The following is a 24,210-nucleotide window of genomic DNA, read 5'->3' on the forward strand; positions in this document are numbered from 1 at the left end:
TAGCAAAACTACATTTATTGAAAATGAATTTTAAACATTTCAGAATGCAAAGATTGTTCCATATAGAATTGGTCTCTAAATAAAACCAACAAATCACATACAAAGTGTACTAAATTGTACATTGCATTTCAGAACAGCCGTATGCAGATACAAAATAATTGTCATCTACCAAAATAAGGCAGAACCCAGGCACAGCGGTTAGTCAGTACCTAAGTGTAGTATAACCTGCTAGGAATCATACACAACCAGCAGTGTGTTGCTTATATTTAGCTTAGCCAGGATTTTTATTTTTTGCCATATCCCAACAGGCCAAAATTCAAAACTTTTGCAGTTTTGGAGGTATGTGGGAGATACACCAGTGATTACCTAATAATTCAGCTCAGCAAAATATAGCAACTTGCATTTAGTAGTATGATAGAATTGCTTGGCCAATTAGACCTAAAATTACTTTAGAACAAGGAAGTGTCATCCTAGAAAAGTGACTTTCAAAAAGTACTATGAGCTTGTGCAAGATGTCAAGAGCCAGCAATATGAAAGTGGCAGCCTATGGGAATTGTGTACTTCAGTGCAGCCAAATTATGCTTATGAGTTCCCAATAACATTGACAATAAGAGCAATTAAGGTTTAACAGGGTTCCCTTTAAGTTTGAACTTAATAATTTTAAATTTACTTAGCTGGGACTTTTAATTCACTTTGAGATCAATACCAATATAGCTGGGGTTAAGATGAGAAGGAATAAGGAGTCAAGTTCATATGGACCACTCACTAAACTGGGTTAGGTGCCAACATTATGCATTAAAATACATGACCCATTTTGTGAGAACCTTTAGTGTTCCCAAATCACTGGAATCCAAATTCTAATGCTTCCATGGAAGGAGAAATGGCAGGGTTTTTTAAAAAAAGAATGAAATAGATTTAATTTTCATAAGCTTGTTAATATACTATCCTTGTTTGTGAGTGTCCTTAATTTAGCCACAGTCATAATGGCAAACAAGCACACTACAGAGTATCAGGATAGTCTACTGAGATCTTGGCCACTGTCCAGTTGCAGAACTCCAAGTTAGTCTTTTGCTTATAGCAATATGCTTTATTCAACTTCACTAAAATAAAAAAAAAATCCCTCTAGATATTTCCTAATTACAAAAGACAAGTAAAATCACACCTTGTACTGTAAATTCAATTTACCGACATGCATACTATCCTTGCATTCATAATCTATCACACTGTGGCATAATGTCATAATGAAAAAGAAATACATTACTGTAATGGACATAGAATGTAACACAATGTTCTTCCCTTTGAAAAGTTATTGGCTGGTCAACTCTCTTAAGCTATCTGGTTACCCTGAGAGTTTTCTACAGCTTTTTTTTAAGGCTTATTAAGCACCAGTTATATATGCTACATGTTTTCAATATTTAGCAAGCACCAGAATCTAACTTCAAATCCATCATTATCTACAAGTAAGCAAAACCTTAGCCTCATTATGGATGAGACACGTCCAAACATGGTAGTTGTAAAACTAGGCACATAGATACTTAAAAGCAGAAGCAAGTCTTGCTTCCCTTTAGGCTTCTCCAAGTTAAATGCAAATATTTCATTTGCTTTTTCCTCACTGACGTTTCTATGTATATTCACATCTAGAAAGCTACTTGGAGTAGCAGCGTTTCTCAGACTCTTGGGAGATAGAAAGCAAAACTTGTGGCATTGAAAATAAGGATGAGGAGAGTTTACATTACTGCTTTATATGGTAGAAAGGCACATGCACATTCTCAGAGAACAGGTATGTCACTATGGCATGTATGTAGCTACGTTAAAAGAAGTTTTTGTTTTTTAAAAGTCCAGTGGGTAAGAACAGATGAAACAGAATGAAACAATTTATGGTCAATGTGAATGGTTGAAGCAATGTTCATTGTGATATTATTGCAAGCTGCTTCAGATCTTTCAAAAAGAACAGAAGCTTTTGAATAATCCTCCTAAACCGGAACTAACATATCCTTCCTGAATTTGATCTATATGAGCAAAAAACTTTAGCTGCTCTTTGCCTATTAATATATAAGAGCCAGAATATATTAAAGCTTCATAGTTTTATTCAATTATTTTATTAAAAAATTTAATGGACCTAAAAGTATTCTGCAACATAATTTTCAGGTCAATCCTGATTTTCCTTTTTTTTTTTTTTGTTTCCAAATGCATTAGGTGTATGTTTCTTTATAATCATTGTGCCGCAAGTGAAAATCAATCATTCTACGTACTTAAAAATTAAATCACAGGCACAGATCAGTAAATGAGAATAGTAAATGATACATTGTGCAGAGACTAGGGATTTGCGTGGATAACCTGAATATCATAATACTGTCAAAGAGCCCAGTGTATGCAACCACAATAACCAAATAGAAACTTCGATTTAATGATATCAATTCATGTAATTTGCATTACAAAACTATAGAAGCTCTCCACTCAGTGGTACCAAACATTTTAAAGATAAAATTCCAAATTCTGAAATCTTAGAATCATTTTCTTTTTATCACAATTTATTGGCTTTGATATGTAAAAGATCTGAAAGTATGAAGGGAAGGATGACATATTGTTTCCCATTTCCTTACAGTATTGCCTACAAAGTGTTAATATTGTTACTAGTGATCTGCTTTTTTTACCAAATAGAAAAAATGCTCTTTAAACAGGTTTTACTAGAAATTGCCCCCATTGCTCATAACATTGCTTATAGAATACATAATGTTATACATACCAGAAATTTATTAAAAGGCATAATACTTCCAGATGACTACTTTAGTACCAGCAGTAAAGTGCAGCAAGTTTTGAAGCCATTATTGGACCAAAAAGATGCTATCTCAAAAAAAAAAAAAAAAAAACCACCACGAATAGCCCTCTATTTAAGGCAAAAGAGATTTTGCCATCCTATGGGATAAACTACTGAGAATCAGCTCTCTCACCATAGTAATTACTGCTCTGCTTCTTCTGTAATGCCTTAGCCCTTAGAATTGAGCTGTATTTTCAGACAGCACTTGTAAGACAGAACATGTCATATTCGTAATTAAAAGCCTGCTCTTTCCTTTGTTGATGAAGTAACAGTCTTTAAAAAGTTACCTAAGCCCAAAGATTAATTAATAAAATCTGCAAATGCATCTGTAAGTGCGATTTGTGGAATTTCCCCATTCCATCACTTGTAATGTAAACAGAGCATAAGATGTTATTTTGCACTCTTCAAACATTCACAGCCCTGGGGTAAAAGTTTTGAGACAAAAGTAAACCATGTAGCAAAGAGCTGTTATTTTCCTGATTTCATGTAGGATGGTATTGCCCCTCGAGCAGTCAGGCCTTCAAACCGCTTGTATGTATAATTGATAAAGACCCAGTCTTTGTTCTTGTAGTCTGTTTCTGGATGGTTACCTGTGGTCACTGATGAAAAACAAAATTCAGAAGGAATATTAGACCATTTAATACAGGACAGAAATTTGTTGCAAATATTAGAGAATTGCAAGATGGAAGAATATTGTCATTCAGCTTGAGTGTGTATTATTGAAGTTAAAAAAAAAGAAAGGGAGGGAGGGAGGGAGGGAAGGAAGGAAGGAAGGAAGGAAGGAAGAAAGAAAAGAAAGAAAGAAAGAAAGAAAGAAAGAAAGAGAAAGAAAGAAAGAAAGCCATTAAAGAGCATGACATCAACCCTACCACAGAACGAGGAGGCAAATTAGATCGGTTGCTAAACTGAGAGAACTAGTTTCTCAAATAATTTTTTCAAGCATTTAATCATGTATGAAATTAAAAGGGATCCATGACAATGCATTTTATACCAAAAATATCAAAAAGGGGGAAAAAATTTTTAAGATCACAAAGATGCCAGCTGCTTTATATCATTCTTACTCTATAGCCCTGGCCAGCCTTCTTTTAGATGTGATCTTAAAACTGGACTGTAGCAAATTCTAAACTTTGGGGTTCTTTTTTTTTTTTTAAAGCTCCCAGTTCTGGGTTTTATCTACTGCAGTGGTTCTCAACCTGTGGGTCGGGACCCCATTTGGGGTCGAATGACCATTTCACGGGGGTCACCAAACCATGCTGTCCGCCATTTTTTTCCCTTTTCCCTAGCTGTCCTACTCCCTCTTATTGGTGGCCACACCCACTTGGGGGTCACCACAACATGGGGAATGTATTATGAGGTCACGGCATTAGAAAGGTTGAGAATCACTGATCTACTGTATCCAGGCACTAATAAGGATTACCCCAGCTTTGCTTCTGAGATCAGTCAAGGCCAGTTACGTATTGCCATCAGCTAAGGCAAAATTAACAGCATGGATATGCAAAACATACCATTCTAGGAAACCCTACAACATTCTGATTTTCTTTCTGATAATGTCAATCTGGACATTTCAGAACTGGTCTGCTAATTTTCTGAAATAAAACTTCTATAATGAGAAATAGTTTATTACGTGTTTTGTCAAAAGAAAAACAGAACATTTTAATGTTCCCAGAATCCTCTGTGTCTGGAGGAGAAACTTTTTCATACAACTTAAGAGTAGATATGTCATCCCCAAAGTAGAGACTGACTCTCTACTACAGATCCACCCTGATCCTAAGTGATATTTTTTTCTTTGAAAAGGCTATTTCTTGAGAGAATCAGTGAAAGCTAAGGCCCCACCCTAAGAATAAAATAAAACAAAAAGATTAATAATATACCTGCAGATTTAAGGATATCAGATTCCGGAAATTCATCAAAGTTTGATGTGTCATCAATACTTTTGATTTCTATGGAAATTGCCGCGGGTCTCTCCCTGTAAAAGAGAATCAGTGTTAAATAACTGGTCTTGCAAGGGAAAATAATATGTTCAAAACCAAATTTACCTCACAAGTGCTTTTGAAACTCAGTCTGGACCATGCTTACAGCTATTGCAGCCTTTCCACTGTGTGATTCGGTTAGAAAACTGAACAAAAGCTGAGAAGAAAATACTGCACCTGATATGCTCCCAGTCAACCCCTTCAAAAAAGGGATTTGTTTTAATTTCTTCAACACCTGGGGCACCGATTCGATGTTCCCATTCACAGCAAAATCTGAAGACAAAAGACACCATGGAGGATTCAGAAGTAGGTAAATAAGAACTACTAACTAGAAAAGAAAGTATCTGCAGTAGACAAATATATTCATTCCAACTGCTTCTTAAGGCAAGCCTTAATAACCTAAAAAAAAATAAGAGTGTAAGTGCTTATCCAACACTGGAGGTTTTTAAGAAGAGATTGGACAACCATTTGTCTGAAATGGTATAGGGTTTCCTGCCTGAGCAGGGGGTTGGACTAGATGATCTCCAAGGTCACTTCCAACTCTGTTACTCTGTTACTACTGCTATAAACAAACTGGAAAAAAGTGCAGGGCCTTACAACTTTCCAGGAAACTAGAGAACATACTGAAAAAATACTGTTTTTGATATATCAAAATGCTAAATGGATGAAATCAACATACTAATGAAATACTGTTTTTGTATGAAAAACACCGTTTTCCACAAGCCTTGAATGTCTTATAAGAACTTTTCTGTTGGACTTTCAGATACATAACTTTCAGTTTCTAGAAAGTAAAATATACAGGAATATGATCCCTCCCCACTTTCTACAATGTGATCAGGATAAATATTTTCTCACTGTAAGAGCAGGCTTTTCAAGAAAATAGGAAACAATTTAAGCCCCCACTGGATGGTGAAGGTGGACTTGGCCCAGCACAGTTCTATGCTAAAGTATTACGAGCTCTAGTATTCTACTTCTTAATAATCAGTCATATATTTAAGGGAATCCCACAGTAGAGACACAAGTGCAATAGCATCCACCCACTCATGTTCCTCAGTAATAGTATTCAGAATCAGACCACCTCCTGGACCAAACATTACATATAATCATGATTGCAGCAGCCATGTTAGCTATACATTCCATTAATTTATTCATGAAATGTTAGTTAAATAAGTACAACCAAACCTATGCACCATTTGGAACAAACTTAAATACAAAAGAAAATAGTCAAAAAACAAAGAAAAGACATGGTACCATTTTAAAAAAGCTATTTAGCTCTTTTGAATATAGTATATTCAGTTTATGCAGAATATGGACCAAGCCTGACAAATCTCGTTTGTTTGTTTGTGTGTTTGTTTGAAGGAAACAAACATGTTTCGTGATCTGGAATACACCCAACAGTCTCCAGTTTGTTTGTAACACTAAGTATAGGGAAAGTGCTAGGTGAACCAGATGGGAGGAGGGGGGCTGAAAGCACAGGCTGAGAGAAAGGAGGGAATGGTGAACCTGGGAAGATAAGAAGGCAGATGGGCCAACAAATTACTGTTGGAAGCAAGGTAGAGGACAATGTGCATCAACCTTGCTAGTTTTGCTCTCCAATCCAGATTCTGTTCTTCTGAAAATCAACCTAAATTTTTTGAATTCTATTTCTGCCAAATCATGGCTTACCCAACAGTTCAGGAAAATGTCTAGAACATGATGGTTCGTTCCTAGCTCAAAACAGAACTATTTTTTCATTTCTTGAACATCTCTACTTATATTCTTGAATATCAGTTGGATAGGTTATAAAAACACAATTTTATAATTTCAGAAAATGACAAGCCAAATCATTGAAGACTGAATATTAAAGGTTGTGCAATGAAAACCAAAATATCAGTTTCATCACTCTCAAAGACTTCAAAGTTAGCAATTATAGATTTAGGTACCTTAAAATGAGATCTTTGGCTCTCTCAGAAATAGGAACTTCTGGGGGGAATATCAAAGTCTCTTTCCAATTCATTACTTTCTTGTAAGTTTCTTGAGGAGTCTCTGAACAGAAAGGAGGGTAACCTGAGAAAAATATTATAAAAGTTAGATCAGGGATTTATGAAGCCTATACTGGTTATCAATTCCCATCTGTATACATTTCATTTCAAAGTTAAACATTACAACTTCAAATAAAAATCAAGATAATGTTATACCTCAAGTCATATTCTATTTAGAAATTAAGGAACAGATTAAGATCTGTGACCATATTATAGCTCTAATTTGGATCTACTATGTTATCCCTTACCAATTAGCATCTCATACATTATGACTCCAAGTGACCACCAGTCACAAAGCTTATTGTACCCTGTCTGCATGAAGACCTCTGGAGCAATATAATCTGGAGTTCCCACGGTGGAGAAAGCCTGAAATGAAACGGTATCTATTCAACGATTTTAGAAATATTCCATCTGTGAACAAAGGACTGGAGTAGCCAAAGAAAATTATGCAAGACATACTGCTTTTGTAATAATTCCCTGAAACATTCTTGGGATGTGAAACCTGGAGATGGGGTAGTCTGGATGGTATTTTCTAAGTCAATATTTAACACAAATGTTATACTTCTGGTGAGCAGTTTACTTCAGACTGAATTATTTATTAATGCAAATATTATAAGATATCATTTCTATTTGCTAAGTTGGTTTGGCTAACAGTTGCAATATTTAATATCAAGTCTAATGTCAACAAGTGTTAAGATTGTGCCATTGTTTGGATTCTATCCTGCAAAGCTTTTCCCAAATACATATACCTGGTGTCTGTCTGCAATGCCTTAAAGCAGCTGCTTTTCTCCAGGATTTCATAATCCTGAGAAAAGATAATTTGCTTCACAGCACTAAAAATCGATGATACAGTTTCACTTGTGCAAAGTCTGTCAGATCTTTCAAAAATCACATCTGAGGCACTGCTCAGCCTGAATATCTTTCACACAGGAAAAGTATGATTTACCAATGGAGGAAATCTAATATGCTGCTAGCTAGACCATGTCCTCTATCAATATCAACCTGATATTATAATGCAGGTTATTTTACTCCATCTTCCAATGCTCTCCAGGGGTTTGTAGGATCTTATAGACTAGTCACAATACTGCTCTTATGTGAATTCAGGCATTGTACCATCTACGTATGTAAAAGGTTCCCCTACACAAGAGGAATACAGTTTGGATGAAAGTCCCTCCTTGCCTTGACCAGTAGCAATGCTTACCACCTGTACTCTTCCTGTACAGAACAGCCTTATCTAACCTGCACTAACAGAACAGAGAAATATTAATTACAGAAGAGCCCCTCCCAGAAAAGGGTATCTCCTGCACCTGTTTTGCTGAGACCCCAGTTCCACTCATTTTTCACTTCCCTTCGCAACTATTTCCATTTGTTTTAAGAACTAGAACCCAAGTTTGTTTTTCTTCCCTTATCTTTTTTGTTTTGTTTGTTTGTTTTGGTGTTATTTATGATCACATACTTATTTGCAAGGACTCTCCTGTTTGTAACTAATTTTATGTGAGCCACTAAAGGAATTTCTTTCTTTCTTGGTTGAACAGCAGAGTATTGCTTCAAATGAACCAATACAAGATACATTATCCAGAGAGCGCTACCTACCAATTGTCTTCTGTTTCTTTTCCAAGTTTCTGCTTTTCTTTTGGAATTCATATTCTGAAAAGCTGAAGATAAATAACCAAAGATAAATGACACTGGTATTTTCCATGTGAAATTGTTTTAATCTAACAATACGCTGAAGAGAAGAAATATTTATAAAACGATTAATGTCTTTTTACATATTTGCTCTCAATTCTAATGGCCCACATTCTCTCCCCTCTTCTTCCCAAAAAATGCGAAGAAAAGAATAAACTAGTGCAAGAAGAAAGTGGCTGTATTTGTATGAATATCACTAATAAATATTTCTAAAATATATATTTAATCAAACATGTATTTAATTTTTCATCTAACTGAAGACCATACATTCTAGATAGCTGCACTTAGTTTGCCTTTAAAGAGGCATGGACTTGCTTAGTAGATGGATGGGACACCACCAGAAATAACAGGGCTGAAGAATAGACTGGGAAGTAAAACTAATCCTGTAAGAAGGCTGGGCAAACCACTTTCATGTTATTGCCAGAAAATGTGGCAAAATTCATGATGCTACCAGGAATAGGAACTTTCTCCTTAATTCCAGGCTGCTTCTCTCTTTGGTCAGTTTCCGACCATTGTTTCTTGTCCTGCCCTCTGATGCTTTGGTGAATAGTTTGATGCCCTATTTGTGGCAGGCCCTCAAATACTGGAATATGGCTATCATGTCACCCGTTTCTTCTTTTCTTTAGACTAGTTAAACCCAAGTCCTGCAGCCGTTCTTCATATGTTTAAGTCTCCAGGCCTCTGATCATTTTAGTTGTTCTCCTCTGAACTTTTTTTTTTCAAAGTCTCAACATCTTTTTTTGTAGCATGGTGACCAAAATTGGTTGCAGTATTCTAGGTGTCGTCGTATTAGGGTTTTATAAAGTGGTACTAATACTTCCTGTGATCTTGATTCTATACCTCTGTTTATACAGCCAGGATTGTATTAGCTTTTTGGCTGCTGCTGCACATTGCTGGCTCATAGTCAAGTGATCATCAACTAGGACTCCAAGGTTACTGTTACTCATAGTTACTGTTTGTGAGCCAGGTCTTGCCTAATCTGTACTTATACTTGATTTTTCCTGAATAAATGTAAAACTTTGCTTTTCTCCACATTAAAATTCATTTTGTTGGATAGTGCCCATTGTTCAAGTTTATCAAGATCTTTTGGGATCCTGAGCTTGTCTTCTGGGATGTTGGCTATTCCTGCCAGTTTAGTGTCATCTGCACAATTTGATGAGTTCCCCTCCTATTCCCTCATCTGAGTCATTTATGAATTTGTTTTGATAACTGTTTTTATGACAGTCATAAAGCATGCCACCATGTGGCTGTTAAGCAAAATCCATTCTCTCAAAGGGGCATTTTTTTGCCAGAAGCAGGCAAAACCATTGGAAATCTGGGCCACATGCCTGTGGGATGTTGCAACCAATCAAGTACCCAAAATGCAATTATGTGAATTGGTGTGTGTGTGTGTGAGAGAGGGGGGGGGAGAGGGAGGGAGGGAGAGAGAGAGAGAGAGAGAGAGAGAGAGAGAGAAGTTTGGGGAGGGGTTGTAAGTTTAAACAGTCATTAAGTGACTGATTATTAACCAAGGACTATCTGTATATCATGACAGGCAAGAGTGACAATGTGCCTGTTTATAAGAGTTTTATGAAGTAATGCCCAGGTTTGCTTGTTTTACTTTTTTCTAGTCAGTACCTTTCTTTTTTGTGTGTATATTGTGCCTGAACATAGCCTGCCTGAAAGTAGAGAGAGTTTTGTTTGTTACTTACTTTACATAAACTACTTTTCTGCTAAATAACTAGAAATCCTTTAAATTAAATGTATATGAGAGCCACCCACAAAGGAAACAAGCTCTTCTAAACATACAGACCACCAGGAAGACTCAGAGTTGATGAAAACAAAAGAATATTTGAGGGCACTAATTATTTGGGTGATTACAAGTTTGATATAAAAAGGCTTACTGAAATCACTTGGAAGATTATAGCTCAAATTCCTATAGAATTCTGTTCTATGTGCTTTCTTCAGTCCTGTGCAAAGACCAAAGTCTGACAGCTTCACATGGCCCTGAAAGTAAACAAGAATGCGAAAACAGGAGAATTAAGTAACAGCACACAATAGCATTCAAACACTAAATATTTAGCAAATATTACACATTTGGTTTTCTTTTTAGTTAACTTTTGCATTTTAAAATAAAATAAAAAAAGAAAGTTTCTGTATGCTACTCTTTGCATATTAATCTCACAATCAGATATGCAGAATCAGGTGGGTTCTTTAAATCAATTAGGAAAACAAAAGGTAATCTAAGTAAGAACCCCAGGAATTCTTAATCAAATCAATAATATCATACAAGGATTCAATCACATCTGTGTCATTCAGTGGTAGGCATCCATACTTTTCTTGTAACAGTGAACAGAAAAGTGAACTGTGCAATAGTTCCATTAGATGCCTGCCAATTATTGTTCAGGGATCTTCCCTGAGAAAAACCATATATATTTTCATTTTCAGCAAAGCTAGAATGATCAGGTTTGCCCAGGCTGCAGAATCCCTTTTAACTGGCTAACATCTTGGGCCATAATGACAGAATGCAAACATGCATGTTACATGTTCTATAAATGCAGATATTTACTTAAGATATTGTGGAAGTATGTTTAAAAAGTATTTTAAAACAATAGTTTGCTTTCAGTCAAAATCATTTAATTGTCATGAGTCCACTTCTACACATAAAGCTGCTAAGAAGCAGCCCCATTTGAATATGTTCTTTCTTGAAGGCAAGCAAAAAGTATAAGGAAATGTCCTAAAGAAAGGCTATTAGCTAACAAAATTGCATATTTTCCTTATTTATTGTGCCCCCTGCACAATATTTCAAGTGCCATGACAATATTTCAACTAAGAGCTAAGTCACGGGTGCTAACAATAGACTTCTACTAGACAACCCATGACTCACTGAATCATCGTTTTAGAGATATTTCCTTACCTAAACAGAGAAACAGAATGACCATGGGCAGGCAAAAAAAAAAGGTTAGAGGAGCAATTTCCAACTTCCTGCCGTTTCCCCATTGACTTTCCCTGTAAGAAGCTGGCAGGGAGCGTTGGAAACATTGATCATGTGCCACAGCTGCAATAGAATTGAAGTGGCCATAACATTGCCAAATGTCAACACCATGGGACTAATGGGTCCCAGATTTTGGACCCATTCTTTAAGTTCAAATGGATTTTAAGTTGATCCATTTGAGATATATTAATTCAATAATTGTTGCTTTATGATGCACTATTTTGCTCAACTGAAGGTTACAAACAATCAATCAGACATGAGAGTTTTAGTAGTATATAGAGTTCAAACCTAGAATAGTGATAGTTTTATTCTAGATAACGTTATTTAGAATTATTCTAAATAATTAAAAAATAATAAAGCCTAGCATTCTACTAAGAAATGCTAAAAAAAGCTAGCTAATAAACAGCACTCATACTTTACTGTCCAAGAGAAGATTATCTGGCTTGATATCACGATGAATAAAACCCAGTTGATGAATTGAATCTATAGCTAACACAGTCTCTGCTATGTAAAATTGAGTCTCTTCTTCTGTAAGGGTATCTTTTTTCATTAATAACGTCATCATATCACCTGCATGCACAAAGGAAAAAAAAGATAAGTTAATTCACCTCTTTTATAAACACAGTATCAGCACAATATTTTATAAACACAATATCAGCATATCATTTAACGGAGGCTACACCATGAAAGGTACTCTGTATTCTTTACAAAATCTTTATTCCTGTAAAACAATTTCATCTACTCCTTTTTATTTGTATCTTGATTTTATTATTTTGAGAGGAGAGGAGACCAGACGAAGGGAGAGGGAGAGACTTTTGAATATACTCTTAATTTCCTCAGACCTATTTTTTTTCTTTTTAAAAGTTTCAGATTATTTTGTAGCTAAGAAAACTAGTAACTACAAGTTTAGCTATGACTCTAAAAAGATAGATATTGAGCAATAAGCTGACAGGCTTTGATTATGCTCCCTTTTCACACAGAAAATATATAAAATAGAGCACAATCATTACTTCAATAAGCTGACAGGCTTTGATTAAACTCCCTTCTCCAACAATAAATTGAGCCGAGGTGGCGCAGCAGTTAGAGTGCAATACTGCAGGCCACTTTAGCTGACTGTGTTCAGCAGGTCAGCGGTTCAAATCTCACCGGCTCAAGGTTGACTCAGCCTTCCATCCTTCCGAGGTAGGTAAAATGAGGACCCAGATTGTTGAGGGCAATGTAAATATATATATATACATTGCTTATTGGTGTACACCGCTTAGAGAGTGCTTGCACTTAAAGCGGTATATAAGTCTCATAAATAAATATAAATAAATAAATAAATAAAATAGGGCAGTCATTACTTTGGTAGGAATGCCAGCACAAGCAGCAAGTTTTTGATGGGCTAAACTCTCACATACTACTTCATTTTACAAGCAAGTTTTCACCTATTAACAAGAACTAAATTCAGAATCAGACTGTATATCTCCAACAACTGATTCAAATAAACAGCTTACAAGTAAGCAATTCAAAAACAAACAATAATAAATAATTACCTCCAGGCAGAAATTCCATGATAAGGTAGAGGTTTAGCTTATCTTGAAAGCTATAAAACATTTTTACAACCCACAAACTATCTGCCTCCACTAGAATGTCTCGTTCTGCTCGAATATGACCAACCTGGAGATGGATATATAAATGAATGTTTAGCTGGAGGTACATTTTCAGATATTTGTAAAAGGCATTCAGGCATTCTACATCTATCATATTTTTTATGAATACCCAGTAGCATGACTGCCATTTGGGACACATAAGCCATCATGAAAATAACAAACCATGATCTAATACAGATACTTTTCTGTACAATATACTCATTAAAGTCTTCAGTGACTAGATAGGAAGCATGTGGTCCTTCACATATTGCTGAGTTACAGCAAAAACAATTATCTACTATTGGCTATACTGAATGGGTTATTAAGAGAAATATATACAGGGCCACACTGCTTTATTATTAGTCTTTTTAACTTTTGAATCATAATTTCTGGCAAATGTTCTTTTCATTGTTAATTCAGTATTTATTTTGTTAATCACTTGCATTTCCACTGTGCAAAGGGTAGTTTATAAATTGCAAAATTAATATTAATGATGTAGCCAAAGAATATTTTAAATAACATGCAGTTGGAAAATCTATATTAGTAAGTCCTTTTGGGGGAGGGGAGATTTTCAAATTACATTTTAAAAGTGATCAGAATATCCTTCTAGGTGGGTCTCCTTCATGGGCAACATCTTCAGCAGATCCTTAGTAGATAAACAGAGCTCCGGGTTAAAGAATGATGAGTCATTATAGCTAGGGACCTGCCCACATAAAGGAAAGGCATTTATATGTTAGACACTTTTGAATTTGATTTGGAACACAATGGGTAATTAGTGGAGCTGAGCTCTGATGTTATGTGCCTCCAGTGAGGGATACCCAACAGAAACCTGGCTACTGCATTTGAGACCCACTGTAGTTTCCATTAAAGGCATATCTATTAAAAATCAAAAGCTGAAATAATTAGCCGGAAACACATAGAAATAAACTTAATTTGTTTTTAATCGGTCAATTTGTCTTCTAGTTACATGCTGAAATAATCACCATTCATTCAACTCTGGTTCCTAATATATCCTTTGTTCAATATTCACAATTACAATGCCATTCAGAACAATTTCTTTAGGCTTTCTGCAAATGTTTATTTCAATGAGCGTTACATCCATGTCAATAGTTTTTGTAAAATAAATGTTAACAATTCAACAGTATTTAAATGAAGATGGAAAGGACACAAATTCAAAAGGAGCTCATCTACAAGCATACATTTTTTTTGCTAAAGTTTCAAAAATATCAGAATTATTATTCAGTCAACTTAGTGACTCAATTGACTGTTTTTGTTTCCTCAAGAAAAGTATTGTTTACCTTCCAGAAATTCCAGTTATTTTCAGAGTGGTAATTCAAGAATCCAATTACCAGTCTAAAGGCTTGATCAAAAAACATGTTTTTTCCCCCCAAATGTCAATAGTAAGAATTAGGTGGCAAAACCATTTGGAAACTACATTTACCTGCTCTTTTTCCAGCATGTCAGCTTTTCGTAGGATTTTCATTGCATATACATGCCCTGTATCTTTCTTCTGAACAAGCCGCACCTAGAAAGACACCAATTGTTTTTGTGTTAATATACTTCAGATATTTCAGGTTTTCTCTGCTAAGGTGAACAGTGACAGAAATTGACTTCTCTCTTTATAACTGCATATACATGAGGATCAGCGGGAAGAAATCTTGTGCCCTCCACATGTTTTCAGCTGCTATTCTCATAAGTCCCAATCAACACTTTCATGACCTGTAGGACTTGATGTATAAAATATAATCTAGGACACTGGGTTACCTACTTCTGTTTCACTGCAGTAAGGATGAATGATAACATTTTCTGCTTCCTTATTAGTGTAACAAACAACTTCAACAGCCCCAGAAAAAAAATGCTATCTAAATGAACACTAGCCAATATGGTGATATTATTTTAAATATTTATATATCACTTCTCAATGTAAACATCCTGAAGCAGATTACAACATTTAAAAAATGATTATAACTTTAAAATAATTCCTTAAAAAAACCCTTATCCCTGCACTGCAGGGGTATGTTCATACCATAGGACAGATGCAATCACAGAGGTGGCTTCAAAATCAACTCCAAAAAGTAATATTGGGGACATGATTACCAAAAGATAAGCAAAGATTTTGAATAATTTGTAACAGCACCATGATGAAACTTCAAACAAAACGAAAAGTGGCTACATTCACTCATTATGCTAAACCATAGTATGTTTTAATAAATCAACATAATGCAAAGTTATAAAACATGGTTTATAAATCATAATGACTAATGAATTCATTGGTCTAAGTTAAAACCAAACTGAAACATATATGAATCCAATGCAAACAGTATGCTGGTTTCCTAGTGGATAAATTAAAACTTTTAAACAGTTGAAAAAATGAAGTTAACTGATGTTAGCTGATTTTCAGATTAGCCAATAAAATACTGTCTTCTAATTAATCAAATATTCAAGTTTTTTTTTTTTAAAAAAAAAATATAATTTAGGATGCAGAAATTAGAAGATTATTATGGAGGTCAACATGAAACTCCACATCATTTGGCAAAATATAATAATGTTAAAAATCAATTATTGCCTATTTATTCATTTGTTTTAGAGGGCATACTGAATTATTGACATCTTTATTATAGTCATATAAAAAGAACTGGTAATCAGAACACATGCACTAAAAATAAGACTACCCAAAACTGTGCATCTTTTTATGTAAATCAGCATGATTTCTGGACAAGAAATTACCATTGCCTTCTTCCAGGATATATTTTCAGTTTCTCAATCTAGCTTTTAGATCTGGTACAGACCCATCAAAGTACTAACCAGGAATGACCCTGTTTATTTTCCAAGGCCGGAAAGGGGTGTGTGTGTGTGTGTGTTGCAAATGGCTCTGCCATTTGCTAAAACTTCAAATCCTTAGTCCTTCTAACATTATTAGTCTCAAGATCATACCTCCCCAAACGCTCCTCTGCCTATTACTTTTAAAGACTCAAAATCCTCTAGTCCAAGTCTTGTTCTTTTCAGTCGCAGAAACTCTGTCTCCTTTCGGGCGTGTGCGGATCTTCTTATTCTTTTCTAATATATTTTCAAAGGAAGAAACAACAAAAATTAGAGTCTAGTCATTCACAGCAACAGCTTTGGTACATAATCACCAACAAGTTTTAGCACATTGAATAATACCTCTTCATCTTTTAAGCCTTCTTCTTCCATCACTTTTTCTAGCTTCTTTTGTCTAAAAAAAAATTAAAAATACCATGGATTAGGAAATTCCTCTTTGTCTAGATGCATACAATATCAATATTCAACAAAATCATTTCAAAAAACGAGAAACAATGTGGGGAATTTGAGTTTGTATTTTCACTACATTTCTTGATTAGAACTAAAACTGTTTTAATTTCAGAATTAAATTAAAAATTAAATTCAGAATACGTTATTTTCCAATATCCTGCTTAGTATATGGGATTTGATCAATAACCTTAAGTCATTTATCTTTTTATTTGTTAAAGAAGATCACACCAAAGTATGAAAAATGATGTGATTACAGCCAAAACAAGTTTTAGACATTATGCAACAATATAAGTCAATCATGGAACATCTTACTACTTTGAGCAATACAGATTTATGATAAAAAAAACAAGTAATTGAGATAATAGGGAAAATGTAGAGGCTTCATATTAAACCCTATCTAATATCTGATCCTCTGTGCACAAAACAATTTTACCATACTGCAGAGTAAATATGAAAAGCAGATTTCCTATACTTTCACATTAATTCTCATTTTTTAAAAGTAAACTTAAGTATGACAAAACAAAAGAGAAATAGCAATATAATTTTGAAAGCCCTTTAAACTTCTCATATTATATTATTACCTTCCTTTCAATAAAAAGCAGGGTAATTCTATCCTTACCATAAAAATGGTCTCAATATAATTGTAAACTATTTAAAAACTCAGTAAAATAAACACTGATTGGTGCAAAAAAGGGGAGGGGGACTTCTTCCATCATTTTCCAGTATATAGAGATTATAAAACAAAACAGCTGGTATAAAATTTTCATCTGGTACTGAAATTAGCCAACCTAATTTCCAGTGAAAATACATTCCAGAGCCAAAATGCCACCCCAGAAATGTATTGTTATAAATACCAAAAATCTTGGCTTCATTTGATAATAATATGAACACATTTGCATTGGCACTAGTGAACAATACAGATAAAGGTACTCATTTAAGTAATCAGAGTTATATGTGTTAAAATTAATATTTTGAACTGAGATTGGTAATAAATTGGGATCCAGGTCTGTTCTTTAAGGGCTAAAATTATGTGGATCGTGCCATAGTCATTTCACATCTGCATACTTTGCTACAATATTTATAATATACAGTATTTTATCCCATCTAGTGCCCTTTAAAATGATCTAATTAGCAGGTTACAAAAGCAAAGTCTGCTGTGATCAGGCTATTTATATTGAGGATGGCCAGACCTAATAAACCAGACGAAAGAGGTAATAAGAGATTCTATTCTGCTAGTTACTAGCCTCCAATGACAATGTAGAGTGCATGAATACCTTCAGAGTGTGATTTTAACCAGAACAGTCTTACTTCCCTAATCTCTAGATCTAGGAAGAAATAATCCATAATCCACTCTCTTGTTGATTTTCATCTTATTATCTTATTGATCTTATTGCCTTCAAACATCTGTACAGTTTCACCTGATCTTAATGGACAAGAGAAAGAGCTAGGTGTCATCAGCATCATTGTACCTTATCTCTTTTCATCTGTTGATCCCATTCAGTGGTTTCATATAAATACTGAACTATATGGGAAAAAACATAAATTTATGCGGGTTCCTTCATTATAACTACTAAAGGGCAGAAAATATTTTCAGAAACAGCTATGGAAATAAAAGCAGAGCCACTGTAATACAGTGCCTCCAGCTCTCCACAACTCTAGAAGGTCAAAAGCAATAAACAGAAAATTATAGCCCTCACTGGCAAGTTAAACTAACAATCACTCTTATTTTTTATAATTAAAAGGTAGAACTGCTAAATATATTTGAATTTATTTCATACAATTTTTACTGGTCTTTAATTCACAACATACAAATAGCATGGCTGTATACTACAGAAGAAGACTGTCCAGCACTCTTTCTCTCTTAGGAAATGTTTTGCCCCATAACTGATCTTTTAATTGAAAAGATTACTGAAAGTCCCCCTCCCCTTTAAGTGATCAGAGACCATCACAACTACATCTGTGATACCATGTCTATCTGCAAAGACAAGGAAGAGCAACTCAAACAGCCAAATAATTCCAAAAGCCTATACAGTATGCAAAACTAATATGATCTAACATGGTCCAAAACTAGTAAAACCAGTAGAGGATCCTCACATTTTCTTCTCCTGTAGAAGGAGGCCTTTAGTAGAAACACAGCTTTGTAGTCTGTTCCATTATGTGCCCCAATGAAATTTCTTATCAAGGAAACACCTCACAGCAATAAGCAGCAAAAGGAAGGAAAGGGTGGGTAAACAGATAACTGTTGTTAAAGGGAAAGCTGTAATTATTTCAATGTCTGACTAGAATGAATGAACTAAACAGTTTTTCAGAAATATAGAATCTCCCTCAGGAATGAGTTATTTTCCAATCCAAAATTTATTAAAAAGCTCGGAATTCTGCATAATTTCATGTCCTTCATGGCAACAGAACACTACATTGTGTTTCATTAAGCTATTCTTCAGAACCCCAAGATCTTTTTCCTGGTTATTTACTAGTGATGTAGATAGAACACCTTAGCATTCATGTAAATTTAGGATCTTCTTTGTAAAAGACCATTTTGTACTTGTATATATTGAAAACTATTACACATACTAATGCCCACTCCTCATATCTAAGGAAAAAAAGATGGTAGCATCATGGAAATGGGTTTCCAAAGGCTTCAACGTTTACATTTTGCTTTAGATCTATTCTATGTACTGTAATGTGCCCCATGTGAGCTGATATGTTGTGGAAGGAAAGCCGATGTAAGCTGCACAGCCTCCACTGTTGATTGCATCATATTTCAGTCAGAATTAATTGGATGGATGTTACTCCGCCATCTACCATTAGGATTGGACTGTCTGATGATCAGCTTTAAAATTGTTTTTAGAATTGTGAAGACTCAACAGAAAGGATTAATGGGAGAAAAAATGTTTTTAAAACAGTATATTCATAACTTGAGCTAGTTGGTATAACGGTTAAGGCACTCAGCTAGAAACTAGGAGATTGTGAGTTCTAGTCCTGCCTTAGGCAAAATATCAGCTAGGTGACCTAGGGCCGATCATTTTGCTCTCAGCCCTAGGAAGACAAACTTCACAACGTATATGTATGCAGATTGTTTTTATTTTTTCATTTACTTATTTAGTTTTTACATCACTCAGTTCAACCCGGTGACTCTTGAAAAGTGAAATTAGTAAAAGGTAATGAAAGATCCATTATCCTGATTTATTCACCTCATTAATAAACTTATTTGGGTGAATAATAAAGAATAAAACTGAATCTATATTAACTAAATTGAAAGTGAAGCATAACCATTGGCTTATAAATGTTTCCATTATTTAGGTTTGCACTACCCTCCTTTTCAATTTAGGTTGTTACTTTTAGTCTCCTATTCAAAAAAGCTTATCCACTTTCCATATACTAATGGAGTGGAAGAGCATCTTAAATTTTTAATGCTGCATTCCAGGTAAATCTACAAAAGTTAGTTATTATTACACTGCCTGATTGATGGCTACTTCATTCATTACTGCCTCCAAAACAGAAAAAGAAGAAGAGATAGAAAATACTGTATTGTTAAAGATTTCATTCACTGCAGACTATTAGAAATACAAGATGAATGCTACTTTTCATGTAAACTAGGTAACTTAATTTCAAGTTAAACTAAGTTGTTTGTGTTGTTTACAGCTAAACTTGCTTTTTAAAAGAGTCAACCTACCCAATTTGAACTGGGGGGGGGAAAAGGAAGGGAGGTACACACTCAAAAGTTATTACAAAAACAACTGAAAGGTTCTTGTGGTTTAAGACATAGCTATAAAACTTTAATATTTCCATAATGGGAACATATTTATTAGGTTTCTATTCCAGCTTCCTTTCAAGATTTCAAGTTAATGTACACAATAAATTATCCACTTATTTTTCCCAACATATAGGTGGGATTAGGAGAAACTGGCCAGTTCAAAGTTATCCACTGAGCTTCAGCTGAATGTGGACTAGAATAAGATCTCCACTCCAATATCTTAATCACTGTACCACTTTTAAGCTCCAAGAGGAGAACTGAGTGAAAATAACCAGAACCTGTACCAGAATTCAGAACCTGTAATTTTATGTTAAAATGTCATTGGAAGACAAGAAGAAGAGTGTAGTCTAAATAACCATTATGCAAAAGGTATCTCAGTCCACAGGAGAAAGGGGCATGGGAAGTGTCAGAAGGGGCTCTTTAAGTTTCCTGGAAAGTAAAAGAGGCAAAAATGCATTCAGACATGCAAGATTCCATCATTGTAACACCTTACAATAAAGATAGTGTTAGGACTCATGGTTTGTGCTTCTTGTCTAGATTACTTCAAAAGGTTGGCAGAATCTGATCACCTCTACTTCCTACATCAAAAAGGCTTTACTACCTCAACTTCAAATACATATCTTTAACCCATTGTTTTTCTAACTAACATTTGTCAGCCTTTTAGCATTGAGGATAACAAGGTGGGGGTGAAATAATGAAATATTTTCTCACAAGAAAATTGAAGAAATTGGAAAACACATAGTGCAGAAAGTGTATCAGGAATATGTATGATGACAAAGTAATTATTTTGTGCTCCCTTTGCTACTGATGAAGACTGATTGGGAGGAGGGGTGTAAGTCTCTGCTTACTGCATACTAAAATGTTTTTTTTCTATTGATTGATACACATGATATATAGCTAGTGAGATAATATTTGGAAAGTTATCGTTGTTTTAAGATACTAACGTGTTTTGTGTGGGACTGCATTTCCCCAAAAGTCTAGCCAACATGACATATGGAGTTATAATGCAATGTGTTCATACAAAATTGTCTTCAAATATACTGAGCAACAATCTAGAAAGAGTATAGGAATTAGCAATATAACCTACAACCAATGAGAGTATTCAATTACTGTGTACATTATGTATAACACACTCTGTATTCATGCAGAATGTCTTTCAAAAGCATTCATATTAGTCCAATGGGAATCTGAGCTCTGCTCCAAAAGTTACTATATAAAAAAGATAGCAAATGTTTTTAAAACATAGAACTTTAAGTTTCTATCAAGTTTTTTTTATGTTAATCAAATTTACAAATGAATTCTAGAATCCAGTGTAATTTATAAATTCCCAGCCTCAGTTCAAGAGGATTAATTAAATCAGAGTGTCTCTGAACAATCAGAAATAGTGCTTCATGGTTTCTTTTCACCTGGGCTAAATTACCATTTATGAGATAAGCCAACAACAGGCTCATCCATTGCATCTTGATTACTACCGTATTACTCTTATACTCCCCTACAATCTGAAAATTTAGTCTTATTTCTCCACTACTTAAAATAAAAAATCACATCTAATTTAAGTAGCTTAACACACATGTACCTTAAGAATTTCCCCCTCACTAGGAACTCTACTTTATGGGCCTTCCTCCCAATCTTTAAAGATCCAATATCATGCTGCTGGGAACCCCAACTTCCAGGCCATGGACTAATATGGGTCTGTGATCCACCAGAAACCAGGCCATGCAAGCAAGTGAAGCCCCATCCATGCATGCACAGGATCCAAGCAGTGTGGAAAACCACATCCCCTGGTCCACAAAAAACTGCCTTCCATGGATCCAGTCCCTGGAGCTCAAAAGATTGGGGGCCATTGTCAATGTCTATATTTACTTTCCCAACTACTATATTTAATATCATGCTTTTCTACTGTACCTAGTGCTCTTTTAAAATTGTTTTATCTTGTTTAGTTTATGCCAGGGGTCCCCAAAACCCGGTCTGTGGACCAGTACTGGACTGCGGCATGCCAGCAACTGGGCCGCATAAACAAGGAAAGCCCCATCCACAGGATGCAGGTAGCACACAAAACCATGCCCCCTCCGGTCTATGGAAAAACCTCTCTCCATGGAGTTGGTCCCTGGTGCTCAAAAGGTTGGGGACCTCTTGGTTTATGCAATAACTTCTAAACTGAAAAATTGAGATATGTATTAAATACTGCAAATGAAATAAAATGTGTATATATTGAACCGTACATTTATAAAAAAGTATTTTCTGACAGCTATCTAAAGAAATACACAAACTGCTAAGGACCTTCTCGGAGCACAAAGAAGTTTTTTAAATAAAAATATATGATTTAAAGGGAATGATTTGCAAGAAAAAGAAAAAGTGTATTTAGAAAGCCTGGTTTTGATTATCATGCTCAATCAAGCCAAGCATATTTCGCAACACAAGTTATGTTTATACTGGACACCCTGAAATCAAAAGAAAGAAAGCATTAAGCTAGGGGAAGAAAAACAACTTTTAATTCAGGAAAAACTTTCCACGTATTTTCATAAAGTAGAGACTAGTAGGGTAATCAAGAAATATTTACTGTTAGGGCACTTTAAAGAAATGTTACAAAAACTGTTCATTATAATAAAAGATCAGTGCACTTGAGGCATTCAAGTTTTTAATCTTGCAATTAAGAAACTATCCCATATTCATATAACAAAGATTTTACCTCATTTCTCTTTCTTCATGCTGGGCAATCAGATTACTGTAGAAGTTTTCTAATGTCACTTTTGTCATTGTAACTCGCTCCTTAGTATGGTTACTCATAGATGAACAAGGTGCCGGACCCGTCATTGCCATAATTACTTGAGAAGGGAAGAAAAATAAAAAACAGATTTTGAAAGAAAGCTAGGTTCTTTACACACTGCATATTTTAATTGAAGGAAATATTCATACTGACTACACAGAAATTCAATACAAAAACAAGTAGTAATCCAAACTGGAAGCACATTAGAAGACTATATTGTTACAAAATATTTCACACACTAGACTTCCTCTTTTTTTTAACCGGAGTTATAAACAAGACAGAAAGAAGTGCAGTATTTAAGTCACTGAATAATGTTTGGCACCCTCATTCTTCCTTTAAAACAACATGTAAAAGATTACTTAAATTATTGGAAATTAAAGATAGCAAAAGCAGCAGAATTGGTTGCAAAGCTGTCAATATTTATGACGCTTAAAGCAGTTTTAATGAAGTTCCTGTGCCTATTTTCATGCCGCCAACATAATTAGCCAATCTAGAATCACCTTCAGTACTCTTTACAAGGAATGATATGCAGTTGCTTAGAATGGTATCCCAGTTGCAATTTCTCCTTAGTTCGACCCAAAAGAGTCTTCGAAGAGATGTTCAAAGATCACTAACATCTTTTTTTTTCTTGATTTCACATCCGAAAAAGTTTCCTGAACGATTGCAGCTGCTACTCAGCCATTGTTCATATACCACAGGAATCTTAAAAATCATCCCTGATCATTTAAATCCTCCCAGATCAAAGGCTTTCCTTTAACCAAGCCCGCGTGTCAACCATACTTGGAAATATACCCTTACGAAATGAGTCGGGCACGCTTTCCTCCTTAAAAAAAGTTCCGCGGAAAGGAAACAAAAGACTGCAGGTGTGGACAAAGAAAGCAGAGGAGGAAGATGCCAGGTGCGCGACCCGCTAAAGATCGACAGAGCAAGTCTAGAAAAGGGGGCGAGGAAGCAGAGCCCCCCCTTTCCGCGGAATACGGCCACGCCACCAAAGAGGGAAGAGCTGAGCCCAGCACGATGGGCACCGGAGGAGAGGTCTTCGCCCGCCGGGCATAACTTTTCGAGGGAAGTAGAAAGGTGGATCCTGAAGACAGAGAAAGGACAAGGAGCCGCGGGGAGGAGAGTAACTTACCAGCGCCCTCTTCCAATGGGGCAGCCTGGGAATCGAAGGAAGAAGCTTCGCCGATGAATTCCCGCTCAGGCCCCGGACACGAGAGAGAGAAAGCCGCTCGGGAGGCCTAACCCCGCCTCCCCCTCGGAAGAAAGCCGGAGCCTGCGACGGGACAAGCGCCAGCTCAAAAGCCTGGCCTCATCCGCAT

General features: G+C 35.4%; 1 protein-coding gene across 2 annotated transcripts; it reads right to left on the reverse strand.

Moving 5' to 3' along the window:
* STK38 (serine/threonine kinase 38) lies at window positions 1-24,210 on the reverse strand. 2 transcript variants are annotated; one of them, XM_039323291.1, is made up of 14 exons: window positions 24,024-24,210; window positions 22,814-22,949; window positions 16,263-16,314; window positions 16,035-16,157; window positions 14,542-14,625; window positions 13,005-13,128; window positions 11,885-12,039; window positions 10,379-10,481; window positions 8,403-8,464; window positions 7,058-7,175; window positions 6,711-6,834; window positions 4,966-5,061; window positions 4,690-4,784; window positions 1-3,417 (listed from the first exon to the last, which is right to left on the reverse strand). In XM_039323291.1, exons 2-14 carry the CDS (start codon window positions 22,942-22,944, stop codon window positions 3,287-3,289), a joined length of 1,398 nt encoding a protein of 465 aa, XP_039179225.1. In that variant the 5' UTR covers window positions 22,945-22,949; window positions 24,024-24,210; the 3' UTR covers window positions 1-3,286. The 2 variants fall into 2 exon arrangements, with proteins under 2 accessions (XP_039179225.1, XP_039179226.1); XM_039323292.1 differs by lacking the exon at window positions 24,024-24,210 and adding an exon at window positions 23,392-23,830.

Source organism: Crotalus tigris, unplaced genomic scaffold (assembly GCF_016545835.1).
Source record: "Crotalus tigris isolate CLP2741 ecotype Arizona unplaced genomic scaffold, ASM1654583v1 scf7180000024167.7108832, whole genome shotgun sequence".
Taxonomy (NCBI): Eukaryota; Metazoa; Chordata; class Lepidosauria; order Squamata; family Viperidae; genus Crotalus; species Crotalus tigris.